Source organism: Alligator mississippiensis, chromosome 10 (genome assembly GCF_030867095.1).
Source record: "Alligator mississippiensis isolate rAllMis1 chromosome 10, rAllMis1, whole genome shotgun sequence".
Classification (NCBI taxonomy): domain Eukaryota; kingdom Metazoa; phylum Chordata; order Crocodylia; family Alligatoridae; genus Alligator; species Alligator mississippiensis.
The window spans coordinates 54,946,422-54,971,185 of record NC_081833.1 but is presented as its reverse complement, the minus strand read 5'-3'; the positions used below and the strand labels follow the sequence as shown (position 1 = coordinate 54,971,185).

General features: G+C 43.5%; 1 protein-coding gene across 8 annotated transcripts in view; it reads right to left on the bottom strand.

The window, feature by feature from the left end:
* The window catches only part of NETO2 (neuropilin and tolloid like 2), a 50,751-nt gene extending 27,427 nt beyond the window's left edge, over positions 1 to 23,324 (bottom strand). Inside the window, exons 1-7 of one of the 8 annotated variants that reach the window (XM_059713810.1) lie at positions 22,812 to 23,324; positions 22,320 to 22,486; positions 9,865 to 9,921; positions 7,101 to 7,241; positions 5,118 to 5,366; positions 1,916 to 1,960; positions 1,699 to 1,826 (exon numbers count right to left, since the gene is read on the bottom strand). In XM_059713810.1, the coding sequence (XP_059569793.1) occupies positions 1,699 to 1,826; positions 1,916 to 1,960; positions 5,118 to 5,366; positions 7,101 to 7,241; positions 9,865 to 9,921; positions 22,320 to 22,486; positions 22,812 to 23,068 (1,044 nt within the window). In that variant the 5' untranslated portion in view covers positions 23,069 to 23,324. Of the gene's footprint in view, positions 1 to 1,698; positions 1,827 to 1,915; positions 1,961 to 5,117; positions 5,367 to 7,100; positions 7,242 to 9,864; positions 9,922 to 13,493; positions 13,568 to 16,895; positions 18,121 to 22,319; positions 22,487 to 22,811 lie in introns of those variants that run through there. The other 7 variants (XM_059713807.1, XM_059713809.1, XM_059713808.1 and 4 more) reach the window with 7 other exon arrangements.
* Positions 23,325 to 24,764: the final 1,440 nt, after the last annotated feature.

Below are 24,764 nucleotides of genomic sequence, written 5' to 3'. Positions count from 1 at the left end.
CAGTAAAGCCAGCGTGGCCAAGGCAGTATATCAAACTAATATAGTTAAGGTTGGCTAGGCTGTTTCTACTTTTGTCCCCTCTGTTGGGTAGGACTCTAAACAGGGCTTCACATAACCCTTCTTGGGGTTCTTCTTTGAGAGTAGAGAAGACAGACAGACATGGATGATACATCAGTGATTTCCTCTTTCAGTGGAAATGCTGTGTGGTGATATGACCCCAATGCTATTTCCAGCCTTGATTGTTTCTTTGGCTCTGGGAACTTCTCTGAAGATGAGGTAGCTTTCTTTTTGATATATCTTAGCAACTGCTGGGCTCAGCAATATTAACTGGTACTGAGATGGAGACTGAGAGACTCAGCACCCAAGTTGCCACAGGTGTGATTAAGAAATTAGAATCTCTGTCCTTGGAAGAATTATATTTCAAGTCTTTATGGGGCTTTTCAGCTTTGTAGCCATTTGTTCCAAGTTTGGTTTCCATCTTGCTTGTGACTCTTCATTCCCTCTGTGTGTGGGTACTTTGCTGGCATGACTAATGCACATGCCATAGTTGGTGCCAAGGTTACTGATGTCAGTGCTGCCCATGCCAGTGACTTTATTGATGAGGTGGTCAGTTTTAAGTAGCTGGTTCTGGCTTAGTCACCATTCTCTTTGCCTTCTTTCATCACCTGATTTCAAGGTTTGATGTATACCCGGCAGCACTCCCTCATGAATTAATTTCCCTGGCATTGTCTGGTACTGACAATCACATCTGTATTCAAAGTGGCTTGTTCAGCAGATGTAGCTTGAACCAAGTGTCCCTTGATTTGCAAGTTCTAGTAAAAGAGAACCAGCACAAAACACTTCACTAAAAATGCAGCTGTGTCTGTTCTTACTGGGAACCAGTCCATTTTTATAAGAGTCTCTGCAGTGAGCAGATCTTCCAGGAATCCATTTTGCTGTCTTGAGTGGTGAGAGGGAACAGTCACTTGGCACCTCATCTGGGAGCATGGGACAGCAGGTGGCCCCAGTGGATGCCACTATTCAAAATAATCTGGTTTCACATAGCTAGTGGGCAGGCAGAGAGTGGGATCCACAGACACATACTCAGATGGCTGACACAACACCACTAGAGTATGCAGTAGACATATACGTCACTTACATCAGCATAAGCAGTAATCTAACAAATGAGTATACAAGCTGTATGCTATGAATAGGACCCAGTTCAGACAGGAGAATAAATGCTATTGTATTGATGGCTGATTAACAGGGACTGATGCTCCTTTCTCTGAAACCAATAGGAAAACTCCAGTTATTTTCAAGGCAAGTAGAACTGAACTCAGTGTTGTTTTATAAAGGGGTAGATGTCAGTATTTAGCCAGCTAACAATCAGATTTTGCTGATAAATAGACATTCTAAAGCTGGTAATGTTCTCTGTGTTTTGCCTATGAAATCTGAGACCAAGCTGAATGCCCTTTAAGTATTTGGCCCATAAAGTTTTCAAGCAACTAAACATACCAATTTTCAGGTCACAGAAAAGTAGCTGCGTTGCTCTGGATCTGCAGTTAAATTTAATTTTAGCATCTATCTCGATTTCCTCAGCTACCAATAGCTAATTCATTTCAATGAAAAGAGGCATTATGTAAATCATTGCTAATGACCATTTCCTGTTACTAATGAGCTGGAAGCCCATTGTATGCTGAATGATATAAATGGACCTACCTTAGCATTTGGAGTGGCCTTAATTGTCCATATGCAGTCAACTGCTTGGCCAGGTTTTGTTTTTTCTTCTTGTTCTACTTGACTGGAACGTACTATTCCATCAGCTCCTGAGAGCTCGAATTGGCAGTCTAGAGTGAATATACAACTTGCTGTCAAATGCAATGCAAGACCGATTCAGAATTTCATGTACAAAGAATTTGGAACTGTAATACTACACCTGGAATGGGATTTAAAATACCTCCTAGGTAAGTGAAGTCTGGATCTGTAATGGGGGGGCAAAAGAAAAAAAAAAATAAATCCCTGGTGCTTGTACAGTTTGAGTCATTTCAAAGTTATAATCTAGACACAATGTTTTCAGTTTTTTATCCCCATGTTATTTTGCAATCTGATCTAAAATCACTAGTGAATTTGTGCACCTGTGCTGTTTTGCACTAAAACTTGCAGGGCTTTGCAAAGGTGTTGTCTATGTATGTTAGATTTCAAGATCAAAGGCTGCATGGCTAACTATATACAATTTAATTAGGAAGAAGCTTACAAGTGCAATGGGATCCCAGGGTGTGGCAACCAATGCCTTATGGAGCCATCATATCTAGCCTGCAGAGCTGGAGGGCTTTGGAGATGGGGAGCTTCACCTGTGTCATGCCACACTGTGGCTATGTGGCAGGGAAAAGCAGAGACCAGGTCCTAACACAGGCCTGTTCTGGTCCCAACCTGGGTCATTCTGACCCACTGCAGGAAAACATTCCTGACTGTTCTGATTTAACAATGCAGCAGGAATTTGAAATAGCTTAAGTACTCAGGAATAGATCACAAAAGCCAAGAAAGCACCAAGGATCAGATGTTGCCTTTGATACACATGCACCTCCCACTAATGTCAGCCACAGATATATGCCTGTAAGGACAGAATGCAGCCCTAATTGTCTGTCTAATCTTGTCCTGCGTATGCATGTCTGAATGTGGTCCTGCTAATGAGCAAGTGATGCAAACAACTCCATGGTTGTGGACTTCAGTGGAACCACAGTTTGGCCCAAAATGGGCATGGGCCCAACACTTATAAATTCACAGGCAGATCAGAGCTTAACAGGTGAACTTTGTAAGGTACATATCCATGTCTTGTACAGGCAAAATGCCATATTTTTGCATGTCACTATGCTGCTATGCTAGCAGCTTCACTAAATACAAAAATAAATGCTGCTCAGACAGACATTCCAATTTGCACAATCTATGGCTACATGCCCATTTTGTACCAAAGCCTGATCTTACTGGCCACAAACACCAGAGTTTGGCTTTTTCTGTGGGCTCTTTTAATATTTTTCTACAGAAGGGATTTGCTGTGACACCAAAAAATACAAGCTGACTTAAATACTCAGTACGGTTCAGAACATTCCATCCTTCATTCTCCTTATTTTAGCTTTGTTTTGTCAACTCTATGGTTGCTGTATGGCAATTTCTGGAAGATAGATTTCAGCCTCTTTCTGGCTCTCCTTTTCCTTGAGGTTTAATAGTTTAGGGTTTTAAGAGTTTCTGATATTTTTCTCATTTTCACTAGTCCTGGAAAAGTATTTTAAACACACCTTAGGCAAATATTTTGCTTTCATTCATATCTATAGCTGCTCTTTCACAGCTGCTCAAGTCCACCTTGAAAAAAAATATAGATATTAAATCATCTCCCATACAAACTCCAGTCTTGCAAGAACTAAGCATTAATAAAACTACTTTGGAGACAGGCTTATCAAAATACTTCTATATAAAGTACCCTTGGGTAACATTTTAGCACATTTCATATTATTCTCAGAAGGTCAGTGATCTGTGCTAATCAGAACAGCTTGTGGGACTAACTCCCCAGCAAGGTGCAAACATGGCTCTGTTAGCACTATGTGGTGATATATAATAAATGTGTAGTATTTCCATACACTTCTGGAGATAAAGAGTATATCTAGAACAGAGGGGCATAAAGCAGTTACACCCATGTATACATTTGCAGTAGTAATTATAGTTGTAGTAATAGTAGTAGTAGTAATAATTATAGTTGACTATTGCCTTTTGCCCCATGATCCTAAAGTGCTGATACATATGTATAGTATCTATGAAATGTAGCCATCTGGTACTGAACATGCTGCACAAGGACACAGGGTCAAATCCTCTCCCTTACAGAGAGAGCTTGAGGAATATATGCAGGTGGGTTGCTTTTTCTTTTTCCTTTAAAGCTTGCAGCCAAAAAGCTTTCTCTTCCTTCATTCCTGTCTTGTAAACTGCACAAGACTCAGTCAGTCTCAGCAGGACAAAGGCCGAGTCAACACTTTTAAAAATGTAATTCAGGGGAGCCTAATGACTTTAAAAAAAGCTGATGCTGAGGCCATTAAGCCATTTGCTCCAGGCTTGAAGGTCTGAGACTATTTCCTACCTGATACATTTAGAACTAGATTCTGGCTACCTCTAGGTTGGAGGACCTGATTAGACTTACTTAGGTTTTTGCAATCATATCACGCAGATCTGGATGACAGGCTTTTGAAAAAAAAACTGTGGCTAATTACATTAACTTATCAGCACTATTGGAGCTGCACTGTTTCTATAACAATCATGGGAGAAGTCCCTAAAACCGTTGATATAAGACAGATCCATTGACCCTCTTCACCAAAAACTTAAGGACCTGTATTTCATCAACTATTTAGTAGGCCTGCGCGAAGTGAAAAGTACTCGCTTTGGATTCGGCTGATTCAGAGGTACAGTGATTTGATTCGGTGATTCGAATCACTGTCCTGATTTGGTTTGGGCCGAATCTTTTCCAAATCAATTCAGATGCTTCCAGTTTGATTCAGAGCTTTTGACTGGTCTCCTGATTCGATTTGGATTTGAAGATTTGGCTGCTGAATCGGGCCAAATCTCCTCTGACTCGAATTGGCTACCAAAGCTCTGCACAGCCCTACTATTTAGTTGCCTGAATGGTAACAAAAAAGGAAACTATACTGTTAAAACAGGGCTGAATTATTTTTTACCTCCAAATTGGCAGATCTTGTTCATACATCCTCACTAACAGTAAAATATAGCTCTAGACTGAATTCATTAGCCAGATCTACAATAGCAATGGGAGAAGATGGCTTTGTGCCCTAACAGAAGTTGAAGGTATTTAGTCTGAAGCAAGGCAGAAGGCTTGAATCAGAGAGGATGATCAGAGATGCATCTGAAGAGGTGAGCTCTTGCTCAAAGAAGCTTATGCATCTCTGTTTCTCAGTTAGTCTATAAGGTGCATCTTTGCCTTGCCTTCTGTCTCACAAGTTGTTCAGCTTCTTGCAGGGCTGTGTCCTAATTGATTGCAAAGCGATCATATTAAACTTAAGATGCTGTAGGTTGCACTATTAATTTGTCATTATTTCTGTCAATTTCAGTTAGACCAAGTAAGATGATACTTAGGTTTTCACCTGGAATAAAGGAGTATTTTGCTTGAAATCCCTTTCCTTCTAGTTCCTCATCTGAAGTAAACTTGATCCACATAAACCTCCCTGTTGATCTAATTAGTGCAGGACTTTTCAGACCACAATATCGATCGATGAGGGGGGAGAAACCAAAAGGTCCATCTCGAACCTCCAGGTGATCAAATCGACATTCAAACGAGGGTTCTATATAATAAGGTTCATCAAAGGTCAACTCAATTCTTTGGCGTGGAGCAGCTACAACACAAAAATGTCAGCACAACATTAATTGAAGATCTATAAAGCAGATACTGGGAAGTGAAATAATGAAGAGACAACCCCCCAAAGTAGCAAGGTAAAAACCAGAGGCACTTGGCACTTCTTAAAATAATATATTTTAAGCCTGCTGCAGTAACTTAGACATGCTCTATAAATCAGAGTGACACAACCGTATGGAAGTCATTGTTTAATCAGGTTTTTAAATTATGGTTTTATTATTTTCTACTTTTCATTAAATATCACAATTCAAAAGACCAAAACATGAAAATTATAGTTAAAATTACTGTCCATCACAGAGCAGGGGGTAGCAGCCTACAGCCAGATCTGGGCCATGAAAAGGTTGCATCAAGCCTGGGAAGGTCCAACCCAGTATGGGGTGGCATGGATCTGCACTGAAATGCCCGTTTCCTCCACAGCCCTCCCTTTTGATTTCTTGCATCTGTGCTTAACCCTGGTGCAGCAAAGGTAAGCACCAGTGGCTTGAGCTCTCCAGAAGGGTAGAGCTTGTCAATCCCAGACAGAGCATAGAACTGCATGCAAAAACCATTTTTATTCTAGGAGCATAAGCCTAGAAGTGGGGTCCTGGACCTCCAAGTCCTGTTCCCTCTGTCAGCAGGCAATCATCAACCCAAGAAATCCCCATATTCACCATTTCAGACCCACACAATCAGCTACAAGACACAATACCCAAAACACTAAGAACAACCTATAATATGCCAGGTAGAAAAGCAGCAGAGACAAGGGCACTGACAATGAACTGCTACTGAAAGGATGGGGAAGTAGTTTGTTAGAAGATGCTCAGAAGTTGCTACAGAGGAAAACAACCCCCGCTCCCCATCTCTCCCATGGCTCCTGCCAATCTAAACTTGGGGAAAAATTCTTTCCTGACCCCAAGTTTGGCATTTGGTATGACTGTGAGCAGGGAATTCCTTTATCTAGGAATCTCTGGATTTTCAATAACATTATAAGTACTGCTTATTAACTGTAAAAATCAAATCAATACCTTAAACTAGTTGGGGATACCACAGACAAGTCAGGGAGGAGAAGTCCAAAAGCAGAGGAGAAGAGAGTCAAGGAGGGAGAAGACAAAAGAGGCAGGGGGAAGGAGACTGGGACTGACCCCGAGCCATTTCATGTTTTCTAGATAAAGTCTAATTTTTTTTAAAAAAATGGAATCCAAATTTCTTCATATGCATGCAGTTGAATATGCCTCTCAAAAGCCTTCTTATAATTGTAGGTACTATTTAAACTCTTTCAAAGATTCAGTACACACCTATCATGTGTGTATACATTTAGCATTCAAATATTCTAAGAAGAAGTTTGATCCAAAGTCCACAGGAGTCAGACTCCCATGGACTGGATCAGGCCCTAAGGCCTAGTGTAGGTATGTGTCAATATACAGGTTTGGCCTTGGCACTCATTTTTATGAACTGGCTTTATGCAACTACTGTTCAGTGGTTTAATGTTCCTTGTTCTAGGAGTGTTTTATCGCATACAAATTGTTTAGACATAAAATTGTGGGTGCTGCATCCAGAAGTTTGAGTGCTTTCCTTGCCCAACCTAATGCCAGCTGAAGTGAATTGAAGTACGACTAGTACAGCCACAAGGGACTTTACTCACTGTAACAAAACAACATATATATTTTTAACAGTTCAACTTTAATCACATTCAACACCAAGAAATCAACACAATGAAAGAGAAAGAGTGCAATACCTTCTAAAATGTAGATACACTCCTGGTTTGGCGGATATATGTCAGGATAATTTGGGGAAGCAAAATGTCCTCCATTACTTGTCCTAACCCAGTTATCACATTGGGTGGGTGGAATGTGGTTTCCTCCAATATTTTGTCCACCTTAAAATAAAACAAAACACCAAGATTCTGACCCCAGTACAAAAAAGTGACTTTGCAAACAAGCAGCCATTGCTTTCTTTTCAGACACTGTTCTTGGTGTGATGCATCCTGAAAAGACCACTGTTTTGGAGTATCAGGTCTTCAGAGTGACAGTTTAGGGTGGGTAGTAGGGCTGTGAGAAATAGCACCATTTCATTTCGACTTCTGTTCCACTGTTTCAACAGGACAGCATTTCATTTCGAGTTTCGTTTAGTTTCGAAAGCACTGTTCAATTTTGTTTCGTCGAAACTGTTTTGCTGTTTCAATGTTTCGTCCATAGACTATAATGGGGAAGCACAAAACTGCCTATAGCTTTGTCATTCCTTGCCTGATTCTGATGAAACTTGCAGGGAGGGTAGCCTCTTTTGAGACCATCAAGCCTGCCAGGTTTCAAGGAGGTATGTGCAGGGGTTTCTGGGAAACAGCACGTCAAGCTTCTGACAAGCAAAACTTGTGACGTGACTGTGTGTGTTAAGGTGCAGCTGTTTTTCCGTCCCTCCCCCAGAGCACTGGGATGGGAAGGAACCTCAGCGAAGGATCATAGTCACTAGCCAGCTACACAGTCGATATCAGAGCAGTCCTTTTCCCCCCCTTCCCCCTCCTTAGTTTCTGTTTAGCTGCAAGCAAGCCCAGCTTAGAACCTCGAAACGTTTTGAGTGCCCTCATTAGTTTTGAGGCTGTTTCGAAGCCTTTCGTTTCGATTTTCCTGTTTTGAGCTCGAAATGAGTTGAAACAGCATCAAAATGAAACACACGTTGAAATTTTGCGGAGCCCCCGTGGGTTCCCCCAGGGAACCTGAATTAAAGATTACAATCTAATTGAGCCTGTGCAAGTTTCCCAGTCAGATAGGGACTGCTGCACTGAATACCACATCACATTCGGAACTGGATGTAAGGTGGGTGCCTTACCATGGTGTCAGGAATATAGGAATTAACAACCAGTCAAAATAATTATTATGTTATTCAGATGATAGGCAGAGTAATGCTAATTTCATATTGTTATTTGATCCAATCTCAAAGAAAAACTGTTAAAACATAAGATCAATAGGACAATGGAACAAGTTGCCTTGGGAAGTTGTGGAATCTATTTCAGCTGGAGGTTTTCAAGGAAGAGGCTGGATAGGCACCTGTCTGGGATGGTTTAGGAACAACAAAGCCTGCATCCATACATATTAGGTGGATTGGTTGATCTTTGAGGTTCCTTGCAACCTAAGTCTAGCTTAAAAAATGGATGACAATTTTGAAAAAGCAATGGGCTAAGTACATAAAAGAAGGAAAAGGATCAGAGCAAAATGTGGGAAGAAAGTTAAATAAAGAATGTGTCTTTGGGCACTGCCAACTCTTAAGAATCCCAGTAATACTAAAAAAGGTGCAGTTTCAGGCCTACAGAGGTCCTGCATGGAGGAGGAAAATAAGAAATGTATGAATACAGAGAAAGGAATGTAAGGGTTTAATGAACAGCTGTGCTCTGGAAGGATGAGCAAAATGGGACAGAGTCAGTAAGTGATGGGAAGGGAGGTGGCTCATGGAGGTGTACAGGGACTGGAGATAGGCCATGGAGTAAAAACGGTTGAGACTTCTTGCACTAGAATTTTTAGATTTTTTTTACAAGTTATTACTAAACATGGTAATATTCATTAACTAAATAACAATAATTAGTAGAAGGAATACTGTACTGTCCAGGGCCTCAATTAAGATCAAGGTCCCATTGTGTTAGACGCTGTACCAACATTTAGAAAAAATTATCCCTGCCATGAGCTTATTTCAGATGACAAACGAGGGACCAGTCTGGATCAGGATGCCAGGAGCTATGCCGTACAGCAAGGGCCTTCCAGGCACACATTTCCCTATGTATGGAGAAAGAGAATGGAAATAGTGCCATCTCTGACATGCCAAACAACAGACATCCCTCTGTGGGGTCTGCAGGCTTGGAAGGAAGGAGGGCATAGGAAAATTGGTTTCTATTAAATCATTCCTGGTCTCACACTCTTAATGTACACGTGCAGTTTACCTTACAGACTGGAGAATTATTCCTTGAGAGAAGTTTCATGGTGATAAAAGTTTTCTGGGAGTCTCTAGTGGCTTCTTCCAAGATGCAATAGAACCTCTAGGTTCTGAGCGTGTACAGTGTTCTTGTGCAGAAAATATTAAAGGAAATTTTGTCATCTACTTCTCTCCCCTTTTGAAACCATTTGCTGCCTTCTCCACCTCCTGAATGGAGATTAGCCCGTAAAATTTTGTAATAGAGACATATGAAACATGTGGAGAAGCATGCTGTCAGATACAGAAAACAAAGGATTCCGCGGGGGTTTGTTCCACCTAGAAGGGAGAAACCAATCTGGAGTGCAAAAAGGTTTTGTTATGTTGCCATTTGCTTCTTTTCTTTAATCTGGTAGTTTTGTTAATTTGGATCAAAATAAGGGAAAAATAGGGGGAACAGTCCAGGGTAAATGTTAATAACTGAACTGCTGCCAGTGCAAGTAGAATATTTTAGCAGAACTGTTGTTATCTTGCTTAGCTTATTTTAAATGACAAAACTGTTACTTTTCTGTAAAAAAAAGTCAACGTGCCAGTTGGTATTGTACCTTGTGTCTTCTGTGCCACAGCAATCCCTTCCACAACGAGCATTGTTATTAACAACACTGGTGAAAGAAACAGAAGAAAAAATATCAGTAATACAACAAAAACCAGAGGCCCCTTTCTTGTAGTCCTCACTCAAGGCAAGCTCCTCACATGGCTCCAAAACAGAGCAGTAAAAATACTCAAGAATTAAAACTAAAATGATTTAAGTTCTTAAGAAGCTTAATGTTTATAAGCACTATTGGAATTAAAGTCCTGATGACTGGCGTTCTCCACTGTTTCCTGAAGTACAAGGCAGCAAAGGTAAGTACTGCTTACCTTTGCTGCCTTGCCAGTGTATTTCAGTACTTGAGCTAGAGATCAACTCTAACAAGAAGGTAATACAGCTTCCATATTTCAAACCTCATCTCTCTGTTGAGACGTTCAATAAGCACATTAATTTTAGTAGCAGATTGGCGAGTCCTCTAGGAATTGGAATAAGACCATCCAATTGTGCACTGGGTTTTACTATAGAATTGTACAGTTACAGTGGTTACAGTGGAATGATTTTAAATTTGTAATAGCAAGCATGTACATGCTTGCTCTCCTAGCTACTGTAATTTAGTTTAACATGTCCCCTTATTTTTTCCCTCCAACCACTGTAATACCAGTGTACAGGGGATACATCTGGCACAGGACACTGAAGGAGGTGGTTATAACAGCAGTGACCCATTACCAAGCAAAAGGGCTTGACTTTTTTTTTTTTTTTTTTTAATGGAAGCTCTATAAATTTGCAGATATTTCATAAAATTAATTAGCATCTTCCTGGCATGACATCATTATTTTCTCAAAACAAGAAAAGCCTTTGTATTGTTGGATTGCACCTTTATATAAAAAACTCCTGTGTTTCTACAAGTACAAGATTGCAGTAGCTCACAAAAGGGAATTCAAAGTACAGGATATGCTGCACAATCTGGTCACTGAAGGGATTGTAAGAGCACTGTGGGACTACCCTGGGAGGACTTATTGCAATGATATAGCCACAAGGGCAGCAATTTCTTTCTAAACCAGCTCTGTAATGGTACAGAATAAGATGACACAGGATCTAGCGGTGGAGAGCCTGTTTTGAGCAGGTGCAAGTGCTAGGATTCTGGCAACCACTGTGCCCCATTCCAAAGCACTCTTATATACCACTGAGTTGTCTTCCTAGCATGGCAGATGCTTGCAAATGTCAGCATTTTCTAAATATGACCTGCCTAATGAACATTTTTATATAGTCCTGATAACTGTTTTTGAGGATGATGAACCTTTGCAATTCACATTGTTCATCTGTGGGCTTCAACTTTTCCTGTGCATTGAGCTGCAACCTGAGCATTAACAGCACCCATAGAAAAAAAGATTGTTTTTACCACTTTTCACTGCATGCCTGACTGGGGTGAAGGCTCTGGTCCTCCACACAGTGTTACCTCTCAGAGGCTGGAGGATCAGGATGACTCAGGAGGAATATTCCCAAACGCATTCCAAATCCCAAGAATCTTAGCTAAAACAAAACATCTTTTAAAAAGTGTCTGGAGCAGAGGGGGAATCCTGCCTCTTTTCCAAAGCCAGATTATAATTCAGCCTGACAGGGCACAGCTTTATGGTTGTAGAGCAGGGATTTCAACTGGCATTCTCCATGTCAGCACTTGTAGGTTCAGGAGCTCTCCTCTTATTCCCCCTGCAGTGCTTTACAAGGCTGCCAGTTACAGCCTTTGAGCCCTTCTAAGCGGGCAGGATTGGGCTTGCATTGCCTGGCAGGCAAGCTATATAAGCATCCTAGTTTGTCTTCATAGCACCTTATTGTATGCTATGCCCCCCATAGCATCACTACAATGTTCCAGTTGTTTTCACAATATGCCTCTCTACTGTCCCTTTCCATTTCCTGACCACATTAACATAACTTCCATAAAGTTACCTGCTTTTCCACACAGACAGTTGTTTTCTATCCTACTAAGTTGGTTCATTAATGTGCATGGCCTTTGTATTCCAAACTGACTTATGGATCTTTCAAACAAGGGTAACACTCCTAGAGGCATCTCTGCTTTCCCTGGGTTAATTGTCAGCCAATAGATCAGACTCAGCAAGAGCCTTGAATCCCCACATGTATAATAATTGCAGATTTTCATTAATGCTAATCTATAGCAAATATGATTTTCCCAACAGATGGTATCCCATCTGTTACAGAAGGTAAAAACCCCTTGATTATTACTAACTTGCCCTGGGCTTGGGAAGACCTCAGAGAAAAAAAAGGGTCCAGTGACTTTATAAGTCTCCAGAGCCATGCTGTTCTACTAGTTAATCATTGCCAAAACAAGAGCATATATTGACATACAATCAATATCTTAATGTTTACAATTGTTGATGGAGTGACATTTACTGTTATGAATTCAATTCTTTTTTTTTTTTTTTAAGATTGTGGGTCTTTTTTAATATCTCTTTAAACTTACAAAATTCAAGGATCTGTGTGCATATTCATAGAGTAACTAATCATAATGCATGTTTTGTTCCCATGGTTGATATAAAGAAAAAGTTCATTAGGTTACCAGTTTTTCCCATAAGGAAGCTTTATCACTGCTGCAAAATTATCTTGCTTTTTCTCCATTCGCTGCTCCATTGGCAAATGGAGCAAGAACCTGAAGGTGGCTTTTATAGCTGAATCGAGTGCAGTTGCGCAATTCCATGTAAATAATGTATCAACACATTATGCCATGGGTTTGCATCTTCCTTAAGAGCTGCAGCATGTCTGACCTCTGCTCTGTAACAATGAAGCAGTCTCAAAGAAATCAAATTACACCAGCTTTCATACCTTTGTACTGCTTCCAATAGTACAAAATTGGAAAGATCTTAAACAGAATGGATCATTTATAATTATACAAATACAGAGATTGTTCATGCAGGTAACAATATTTTAGACAGCCAGTCACCTCCAAATGACAATATGTTCACCTTTTTTAGTAGAGATACCTACCAGGGCTGTCATCTTTTTAACGTATTTTTCCCCTCCCAATTAAAAAAAACCCAACTCAGTAGGTGTCGATATTTATTCCAATGTTACTGCTCACTAGCCTTTCAAATAGAGACAAAGCCATGCTATATTTCAGTAACAGTATCCAGTGATTTCCCTTCTTGAAATGATGCAGCCACAGAAACAAACCTCATAGAGGATTTTCAAAAATCCAATTGGCTTTTACTAAAATGCATGCTGATACTAAAAATAGTTGAGAGGTGTGTGCAGTGTGTGTATAAATGCAACAGAACAGCCTGCAATTCCTACAGAACAGCACAGACAAATAGCAGATAAGCAGGCAATTACAGAAGATAAATGGTTTAGACATTTGTCTACTTTTACTGTAGGGCTATATTCCTCCTCCCATTCACTCCATCTCCCCCTCCCTTTTTTCTTTCTCATTTTCCACTTCTTTAGTCTTCTTCCCCTTTTTCTTTTTGTCAGTTGCTTATCAGTGGGCTAGCTCTCTAATGCTCTTCCAAGAGTCTTTGGAGATCCCATCTGAAGCAGCCCTGCTTCTAAATGTTGAAAAGATATCTTTTGCTGTTCCCTTTGCCCCTGGTAGCAGGGCAATAATAAGGAGATAAGGAGTTTCACATGAAAACACACCTGCAGCTGGGGAGGCTGTACTCTCAACAGCAGTGATTCTCAGCTGGGGGTTCTGTGAGATCCTTTTATGGGTGCTGTGGGTTGAGATCCAATATTAGCACTGTTAGCTGTGCAAACACCTAAGCATGATTCAAAAGTATAACCCCAGAGATTTCAAAGAGGAATCCTTAGTGTCAAAAACATTCTTGCCCTTGCACACAGTCTGAAAATGTAGTACACAAATATGACCTGAAGGCCTGTCTTCTGACATAATCTTGTTAGACCCGAGACATGGATCAGGAGATCTAGAGAAAAGTCAGGCTGCTTGAGGCAGTTAATCCTCTTTGAATATCCCAGCATAACATTTAGGAGCACAGAGGTACCACTCAGAGGAGACAAAAGTGTCTACAAATACCACCTGAATGTGGATAGGGCATATGGGAGAATAAGACCATCCTAATCTATGTTAAATTTTTTTTAGTTAAAGGCCTGGCACAGCTCTTAGGGTTTGGGGTATTTCTGGTGGGAGGAAGGGTTGTGGGATATGTATTGGAGGAGGCCAAGTTGTGGGAAGCTCTCCACAGGACCCTGCAGACTTGGTCAGTAAGATTCATGAAGCAACTGGAACAATAGCCCTGGGTGCCCACGGACCCCCAGAAACAAACCAAAAGAAGCTCCCAGTCAGCTGTGGGCTGGCTGCGCCATCACCACATGCAACCAGAAGTGGTTGCTTCCCCAGGGGCCAGCCTACCCTGTTAATCTCTGTGCTGCATGTTTTGGAAAACCCAGATGGAGCTGCAGGAAACCAGCTGCCTCAAAGTCACTGCGCCAGCCAAAGGTAAAGACTAGGGATTAATCCAATCTTTGTGCATCTTAGTTCTATGATTGTGGAGGTTGCATGTTCTACACTAACTTTCACATCTCCACTCCTCATTCAAGGGGAGATCAAGCTTAAGAGAGAATCTGTGAGTTTCTGCCTCATAAAAAAAAAAGAAAAGAAACAAAATACCTTCCCCTCTCCATATTTGCATACAACAATTCAGCTGACAATATTCAGCGTTAATATTCTTCAGGTTTGAAAGTACCACATATTATACTCCAAGCCATTACTGCTACTCAGTGGGCACGTCTACACGTGCAGCTATGGTGACATCGTTACAGCGCTGTGATTTAGTACAGGCAGTCCTCTACTTACAATATTTCGCACTTACAGCCTTTATAAATTGACACCCTGTTTCAACTTTATGATGTCCGTTTCAACTTACAACGCTTGATCTGATGCGATGCCATGCCAGCAAACAAGTTTGCTGTGTTGCTCATCTCCCTGGAGAACATCTGTCCAAACTTCCTTGGACACTTTCTTTAAGAAAGCAGGCACAACTCCAGAAAAACTTGCAGCCAAGACTCCTGAGAAGACTCCAGCCAAGAATCTTTCAAAAAGTCCAACCAAGAACCCTTCAAAAAGTCCAGTAAAATCACCTCAAAGAAGTCCTTCCAAATCAATATGATTGGTATTTACGATATAAATATATTAATGTAGCTATATTACTCATCTATAATTAATCAAGTACAAAATTCTGGGGTATTTTTGGTGAAAATGGGGTATCAGACTTTGGTTTGGGAACCAATCCCCCATTTATAACATTGTTTCTTATGAGAAAATTGGTTCCAAGTTACATTTCAACTTAAGACACGGTTTTCAGGAACCAATTGTGTCGTAAGTCCGAGGACTGCCTGTACTTCGCTTTGGGAGTACTAAATCATGGCACCGTAGCGGCCCGTACTGTGCCGCGCATGCTGTGCACGGTTATTTTTAGCAGTTACTTTGCCATAGCAGCGCACTATAACAGGGAAGCATGATGTACAGTGAAGTAGCTGCTGGTCACATGTAAACCCCTGCAGATGCTACATCACTGTAGCGTGCTGTTATGGCAACATAGCATCACATGTAGATGTGCCCTGTTAGCAGGCCTATGTTGTGTTTTCAAAATATATCATCTGAAATTCAATGAAATGTGCATTATTTGGGGGAATTAAATGGTTTAGTTGCTGGCATTTCACAACCGTTCTAGAATTTTTTTTAAAATGGAAAAATATAAAATACCATTAATTTACTGAGAGTTGTAATTACAAGTAACTGGCTTCAATATGGGGAAAAAAGCCCCTTGTCTTATATTCGCCTACAAAGCAGAAAGGGGAGCAGGTGGTCGCTGCAGCCGTGACACTCGCCCTTAACCTAGGTCAGGGCCAAAGTTGGACCCACAGCAGCCTCCTGCCCCCCTGCAGCTTCTGCCCTCCCCACCCACCTCTTCCCTCTTACTATCAGGCACTTGGCTGGTTGGCCAGGCAGGGGAAGGAATTTCCATGTGCTCCAGCTCAGACTGGGCTCTCTCTCAGGCTCAGAGCACACGGACGCCTTACTCTGCTTGGCCCATCAGCAGTGCTCACACTGCTGCATAGCCAGGCAAGGGCTGGGTTTCCATGTGCTGTGATTCTGGACAGAGCAGCCTGAGCAGGGTCTAACAGTCAAGGGGGAATGGGGGAAGAGGCAGAGAGTGGGGGAAGTGTGGCGAGGAACAGAAGCTGTGTGGGAGCTGGGGGTGGGAGTGCGGGCAGGAAGGCTGCAAGGGGAAGGAGTGGGCAGGGCAGAGGTCAAGGAAGCCACTAGACTGCCCCCCACCCCTGTCACTGCTTTCCCTGCAGTAGCAGTGGGGGTGGGGGGAGGGATTCAAGACAACCCTGAAATACAGTAAAAACATCATGAATCCGGCATTCTCAGAAATCTGGCACTGGAGTGGCTGCTGCTCCACACCCCCTCCCCCACAGTGCTCCCCAGATGCAGAGGAGAAAGCTTGCATGTAGTGACTGCCGCTGCCATTAACCACCCTGTACCACACGTGGCTGCTCCAGGACCGCCTGCTGCTACCCCACCCTGCTTGGATTTAAAAAATCCGGCATTTTCAGATATCCGGCAGGTGCTTGGTCCCCAGCGTGCTCTGGATCATGAGGTTATACTGGAAAATTGTAACATTTTTATATTTTCCATATATAAAATCTAATTGTTGGAGGGTTAGTCTTATATTTGAGTAAATGCAGCAGCATGGAAAAAATTCTTTCTACTTTTTGAAGAAATACTTGGTCACTTAGACACTCATGTACATGCTGGTCAGGATCCTGTGAATAAGATGCCAAGCACATCTCAATTCACTCTCATCTTGATAGAAGTACCAGGTACACAAATGCACACAATAATTGGCAACATACAGGTCATGAATGGGAAAGAACCCAGTCAGGTACAAACTCTAGTTCTCCTCGGGAATGAATGCTTTTTGCATCTACTGTACTTAACTATAGCTACTAACTTGTATTGTGAAACCTCATGTTAATCATAACACACTAATAGTACAATCAGAGTACACGTACCAATTGATTTGTTGTATATACTCATGTTAATTTCAGCTGTGATAGTACTGGCCTATCTATAACTTGAGTTTGAGGTCTCAGAGTAGTCCACAGAGATCCAAAGTCCGGGTTGGGGTCAACTAGGGTGCTAGGCCTATACAAATTACACAGTAAAGACTAGTCCTGGCAATCTAAACAGACAAGATAAAAAGTGAGGAAGGGACAAGAGGTGCTTTGGTGGTAAAGGCTGGTGATGGTAATCTCTCTTCTTTCAGGAAATGTGGCCAGTGCATAAGTTTCCAGGGTCAAGCTGTGGATAGCTCATAAAAGAAATGATTTGGAAAGTCCAGGACAGTGAGTTCCACTGCTGTTGGTTGCTGTCATTTAGTGATACGTGTTAGTAGTGCAAAGGAACATCAGTCTGCAACTGTGGCTGCTTTGTCAGGCACCTAACTGTACTAGCCAGCAGGAAGACAGCAGCTTACGAGCTCCTCTTTTGATTATACAGACTTCTGTGGTACACAGGATTTGAATTTCTCCCAATTCTTTGTGACCACCTCATCAGCATGTTTCAGATGGCTGAATGAGAAGGAGGCAGAAGGCAAGCAGGATGGATGTCTGGCTAGAATTTACCCAATGGATGTTATTTTTCTAACAGATGCATCTCTCTATGACAGGCAAATGAATGATGGAATGCAGTAGCAGTAGTTTAGCAAGTGTGGATTAGGGGAAGGCAAGTTTAGCTGGTTCATCAACAAGTCCTGTCCAGAATGTGCTAATTGGGTTGTCAACCACTTTTAACATTTTGCTGTACAAGAGCTCTGTAACAGAAGCGTGCTTCATCAGCTATAGCACCTTTCCAGCACCACATCTCTGCTGGAATGTAAAGTGCCAACAGGATATTTGAATATATTCAGACACAGTCATGTTGTGAATCGTTGCTTCCAGTACGACTCCTTTCTACGAATGTCAAACAGGCAAGCTGAAGACCAGTTTTCTGTGGTTGAAGCAGGCTAGCTGGTTTCAAGGGGTAAACATAGTTCTCCCTCACTCCTTTGCTTAAGGCCAGTGGCAGATCACTCCATGACTGAATAGGCAGACTAATCCACATTCGAGAGTCACTTCCAGGTTTTCTCAAGAGGGTCAGCAAAAATTTCTGACTCCCTTTTCTCTAGGAAAAAACTGGCAGTTTCAGTTGATCTAGGTCCCATTTGCTCTTAATCCACCCCTGGGTACATCTAGAAGCAGAGCTGCACAGCTTCTGCAGGGGAAGAAAAAAAGAAAAACGTTCTGCTTCCAAGCAGGGGCTTTCCCTCCGACATGCACGTTTGTTTACTGGTTCTTCAAGATGCCTGCAGCAAGAGGCTGCAGAGAAGGCTGCATCCACACGAAGGGGATGTGAGGGGTGCCTAGAAACTCCTTGTTAAAATTATGCCATGGAATTAAAAGAAAGATGGGGGTGGTTTCTCTGCCATTGACAGAACTGATCTGCTCTCTTTTGCTTATACTGCCTGTACATCTCTGCCAGAGTTGACTTTATTGCTGGTTCTCTCATAATAAAACACTTCTGAAGAGCAGCATTTTGAATTTCAGAATAGAGCAGACTGTAACAAATTTTAAAGACATTTCTGACCCCTTCTGTTCATTTGTTGAAACTGTTTCTTTACTCTCAACATACCCAGCATGTTTTTAAGGAAAAAGACATTTCCCACAAAGTCTGTCTGAATATATTTGTTTGTTAAACATTCCTGCCTCTTACCTTGTTTATGAGAACAATTACATCAAAACAGTAAAATGATTGCTTTTCCTAGTCCCCTACTTTTCCTCCCCGTACCTCCCCTGGTTCTTGGGCCATGCAGGGAATTTTTCTGATAAGCAATTTTAAAAGCACTGACAGCCCCTCCCTGCCATTTATCAGAGCACAGATGCTTAATACAGGTCCCACTAAGAAACATCAGATAGAGGGAGGCAAAGAGTGGTCAAATAAATGAGGAACATTTTCACTGGGGAGCAGGGGGAGGGGATGGTGCAGGAAATCAGTTGCTGTTTTCTGTTGAAATTTTTCAACCAGGTGAAATGATGCTATTGGAGGGGGGTTCCAGATCTGGGAATGCAAGTAGCTGTTGATCATCTCCCAGCATGTGAGCAGCCTAATAGGTACTTAAGGAGAGAGAAGCAAACTGGTGTAACCAGTCTGCTTCAGGGGAGCAACAAGCTCTGATCATCACAAGATCTAAGACACCAGGAATACAAATGCATAACAGCATGTTTTGGTCCAAGAAGACCAAATCCCTTCACTGCACTTGTAACTTTCCTAAATGGGATAATTTTGTAAATGAAATGTTTGGGACCATCTGCAATTTCAGGCACAATTACACAGTTTGCAATAAAAACTGCTCCCAACACCAGACTACTCATCACTGACTTGAACTGTGCATTTGTGCTTTGTGCTAGGTCTATTTACAGATAGATAAAAGCTGTAAAGATGCATTTTTTGATTTCAAATCTTCCTATTAAGTCTCTCCCCACAAAATAAATTTGGGGGAAGAAAGATCAAGTAAATTGTAACTTTTTCATTATGATTATGTATTTCCCTAGTTCCTTTAGTCTTAATGCTATGTCATTCTCTGCTCTCATTTCAATTGTGCAAATGAATGTTCAATATTGAAGTGTGTTTATACTAGTTTTCCCATACAATTTTTAAGTGCCAATGTCACATACCCTGTTTTAAGAAAATTAGGAAATTACAACCCTTTTTTTTTTCTTTTAAAGTTGAACTGCTTGGAATGCAACACACGTTTACATTTTCTATGTCCATAACTATGTTAACAAAATGCACTCTGCCAAGCACAAGATGGCACAGAATAGAGGTGGCCAACCTGTGGCATAAGTGCCACAAGTGGCAATGGGCAGCCTGTGTGGGGGGCATCTGGCAGACGGGTGGGAACAGAAAGCACAGTGGCAGAAAGGGCAGCGAGCAGAAAGTGGAGCAGCAGATCAGGCAGGGAAAACAGGGCAGGAAGCAGAGCAGCATCTTGGTCAGAGAGAGGAAAGTTGAACAGCAGATTAGGCAAGGAAAAGGGATTGGAGTGGCACTTGGGAGGGGTGAGGGGCTAATTTGTGGCATTCCTGCCAAAAAAGTTTGGCTCCCACTGGTATAAAACAACGCTACTTCGGTTGGGGGGGGGAGGAACACAAGCATGTAGTTACACAACTTTCTCCTGCTTGATGCTCAACACTTTTGAATGCATTTGCTGAGGTTAAAAATAGTTCCCGGCTTCAATTTACTTTGGATTACAGCAGAAAACAGATACAGACAGTTGTATTTTCTTTATTTGATTTCAGCTACATGGATCTACTATAAGCCGTTCCACAATGGGCAAGTGAGGTTTCTAGCTTTGCAATGGAATGAAACCTTAATCCCTAATGCTTCCTATTTGTGAGAAATTAGCTGTCAAAACTCATGCCAAAATGCAAATAAGGGACTGGGGAGAATGGCAGTATGTTAATCATCATCATCATGTGATTTTAAGGTCCACATTCTTGCAACTTGCCAGATCTGGAAATAAATTCTGTACACTCCCAGTGCTACTGACTTTCCAGGGATAGAAGTATTTCATTTTGGCCCTGCTGTTTGTAAAGGCTCAGACCAGAAAATTTCCACTTATCCATCATTCAGATTGCCAGCATCTTCTTAGCGCTACTCCAGGCTTTAATTATAATTTATTTAATATCAGCCCACTTTTGCTTTTTTGTGTTGGTACTGGAGAATTCACTTTTGCATGCAAGGTACGAGACAAGGAAGTAAAACAACCCTTAGTGTGCTACATTTCAGTGAAGACAAGATGCTGTGGAGGAGAGGGCTATATTTAGTTACATGTTCTAAAGCATGAAGGAAGCAGGACTTAGTAAGACGAGGCCTACTTTTCCCTCTTGAGAAATGCAAAAGAGCCGTAGTGTGTTGTTATAGAGCTTCCTGTATTTGTCAAGCTATGTTTTAATTCCAAGTACTGCATGCCAATAAATCAAAATGGCTTATAGCAGAGAGTTTTACAATTTCATTGGATATTGGGGGAAGGGGGAAAAAAAAAAAAAAAAGAGGGCAAGCACAGCACTCTCAGAAAAAGACCCCACTGAGAATTGTGGTAAGCCAGGCTCCTGGGAGGCACATGCACATCACCAGGAAAGCAGGTCAGATTGGCTGGGATCCACTTCAGCAAAGCCTGCAGTGGTGTCGCAACCTCCGACTGTCCTGCTCTCCCAGTCACTGTTTGTCACTTGGGGGAGCTGAACGGGAGCAAATCAATTCTCGATGGCCCTAGCATACATAATATGAGTCTTTACAGGTTTAACTTAGTATCATGGCAGTGGCAATAAAATCAGATTTAGGACTGATTGAAGTCAAACAGGTTTTTTGTTACTGATAGTGGAAGATCTTATGGTAGCTCTGAGCAGTCAGACTCCAATTTAAAAGCGGATTACCCCAACTGAATATGACGGGCCCAATTCTGCCCTCGGCTGCATAATCCAAAAATATGTCCTCACAGCTGACAGTAAAATGCATGTGTACTTTGAGAGGTGATAAGTATTCTCAATGTTATTGAAATGTGAATCATTTGCCACAGTAATGTACTAAAATCTGGTGGCAGATGTATTTAAGCCAAATCTACCAATTTCAAATACAAGGTAATAGTGTTTTTTTGTGTTTTTAAGATGGCCAACCCTATGACATTGCTTCAGACCGTCACCAATGGAAGCGGATATCTTATGAAAGGATTTTAGGAGCTTGCAGCATTCAATTTATGAAAGATTAATTGAAGAACTATTCAAAACGGTTTATTTTTAAAATGTAAATGATGTGCCTATTTATAGGAACCTTATCACTTGATATTATTTGACAAAGTCTGACTCTATAGAGATTTCTAGTAGAGAGGATAAAGAGAGCTTTGATATTAAGTAATTACGGGTTATTTCTGGAATCCTGGTAAGTGGCATTTACAATTCTCAACACTCATTGATATTTCTGTTTTTTGTTGAATGTATATGCTAACTAAGCACGTTCAAGTTGGACAACACATGAAGTGTACATGAGACTCCTTTAAAAATCTTAACTTGAGCTACTGGAGCCTCTAAAGTGAGGTTATGTTATAGCAAAGGTGTCTGTGGAGACAGCCACACGTTTACAAACAGAAACACCGTAAGCACATTTATTCTCACCAAGCACAATTAAACCGGCATATAGAGGAAGTCGTTCAAAAGCACATATGCCAACTGGATTTTGTGGATGTGGGTGTATTTAAAAAAAAAAAAAGGAGCTAGAAAGAAAAAATGGTTTTAGACAGAGTGAGCGTTTCCTATCTAGAAATGATAGACTACTAATGCCATCATTCAGGTCAGAAGAGGAGATGTTTTCAGGTAAAAAATGGTCAATGTAAACATATTTACTTGGAGCTGATCTCCCAAAGCCACTCTGCAGTGCAGGAAAACGCAGCGCTGCCGGGGTCGGGACCATTCGGGGTTGCAACCAGACTTTCCTGCAACTTTCAGACCCTGGGAGGACATCACTGAACAGGGGAGTCTCCCCCGCAGTCTCTGCCTTGTGCTTTCCACGGCTTCAATAACGCAAGCACACATTAAGGAAGAGCAGATTTCCTAACGGAGCCGCCTGATCATTTAACAAAGACTCCCTCGTTCTTCCAGCCAGCGGGAGGGCGCGGAGATGCGCGAGGCGCGGACTTCACTGCCAGCTCTGCCCGCCCGCCCGCCCGCCGTCCCGGCGCCTCCACACCGCCGCCGCCGGGCGCGGAGCAGCCTCCTTCCTCCGCGCGGCGCCCGAAGGAAAGCGCCCTGCCCGCGGGAGAGTCCCGCCTCGCCGCCGCCGCCCGCCCGCCCGCCAGCCCGGGCAGGCAGCCCCACGGGGACGCGCCCGGCTCCTACCTTCCAGCACGGAGCACAGCCGGCCCAGGGCCATGGTCCCTCGGCGCGGCGCGGCGGGGGCCCCCGGCTCCCTGGCGGCGGCTCAGCGCGGGGGCAGCGCCGCGTCCCCGCGCAGCCCCGGCCCCTGTGGCGGCGGCGGCGGCGCCCGGGGCTGTCTCCCAGCCATGCCCGGCGGCCCCGGCGCGGCGAGCGGAGCGGAGCGGAGCGGAGCGGCGCTGCCGGCCGCACTGAGGCGGGCGCCGCGCAACGAAGCTCATTTAAGAGGAGCGGGGAGTCCACCCGCGCCGCCGCGTCTACGCATGTGCCCGCCGCCCCCTCGTGCCGCGGGCGCGGGCGCGGGCACTTCCACCGCCGGGCCGGGCCGCCCCCCGCGCCCGAGGCACCGCACCGCACCCGCCTCCTCTCCCTCTCCCCGCGGCCGCCGGCGCCTCGCCAGGGGGCGCGCTGGCCCCGAGCCCGGCCGCCGTCGCGGACCCGGGGCTCGCGGCCGGGCACGACACGAGAAGCCGCCGGACCCACCCTCCGGCCCTCCCGCCGGGCGGGCAGCGGGGCCGCGCCGAGGGGACGGCCGCAGCCTCGCCCGCCTGGGAGGTGCCGGCCGTGGGCGGGTCGGCGCACGGGGGCATCCCGCCAGCTCCGCGCGACCCCGAGGGGTGGATCCACCCCCTGCCTCCCCCGCCGCTTCCCGCGGGCCGGTCCCCCAGCTGGTGGCCGGGGAAAGCCCCTTGCAGCCCAGCTGAGGAGCCGAGGGTGCAGGGTCCGCCGGGCCCCGGGGAGAGAGGGCAAAAGGAAGCAGTGGGTGACCCAGGCGGAGGGCGCTGCGCTGCGCTGCAGGGGTTCATGGTGCCGGGGGCGGAAGGGACCTCGGAGATCATCGAGTCCGACCCCCGGCCTGGGCAGGGAAGAGTGCGGGGTCAGATGACCCAGCCAGATGCCTATCAGCCTTCCCTTGAAGACCCCCAGGGTAGGGGACAGCACCACCTCCCTTGGAAGGCCTTTCCAAATTTTGGCCACTCTTACTGTGAAGTTTTTCCTGATATCCAGCCTAAATCTGCTCTCTGTCAGTTTGTGACCTTGTTACCCGGAGAGGCGCCCTGGTGAACAGAGCATCTCCGGTCCCTTGCTGCGCCCTCCCTAATGAATTTGTCAACGGCCACAAGGTCGCCTCTCAGCCTTCTTTTGCGGAGGCTGAAGAGGTTCAGGTCCCTCAGTCTCTCCTCATAGGGCTTGTGCAGTAAGCCCCTAACCATACAAGTGACCCCCTCTGGACCCTCTCCAGTCTATCAACATCTATCAGCACTTTGCACTCATCAGTCATGGGTGAAAAAATACACAGAGCAGCAGCAAAGATTCTCCTCCACGTACAGTGTCCGTCACACAGTTGCTCTGACTGCATCTAGGAAAGCTGGGACCTGGGTGGACTTCAGGTGCCTGCCAGGACTAAGCTGGATCTCAGCAGAGTTTAGGCAACAGTTAGGCCTAAAGAATCTGGGCATTTAAAACAGTGACCTCGATTTGCATCTTGCTTTGTGACTTGGGCACCTATTGTGTAACTAGGTCCTGGTTAGCCTTATTGTGATGTGGTCCTCTCGGATCAGAGACTTGGGTTGCATTAAAAATACAGGTACTTGTCCTAAAACTACCAAAGATAAGAAAAATATGCTAAAACTAACAAGCAGTGACATCTTATGTACTAAGCAGCAGTAGCTTAAGCTAGGAGTGGAATCTCCTAATGCCCACTCAGCACAACTTTGCTTTTGCGCTGCAGTGACGGATGCCCTCGAGTGATTTAAATTATACTAACTTGGATTGGAAGTTACTAAGGACCAATAAACTTTATAGTCATTACAATTTTTTAGTACAATTGTTGAAATACTTTTCCTTGGATGAAGGGCCATATGAAATTTAGATATTTAGGCATTTATTTAAATGTTTGCATGTGAATAATATTAT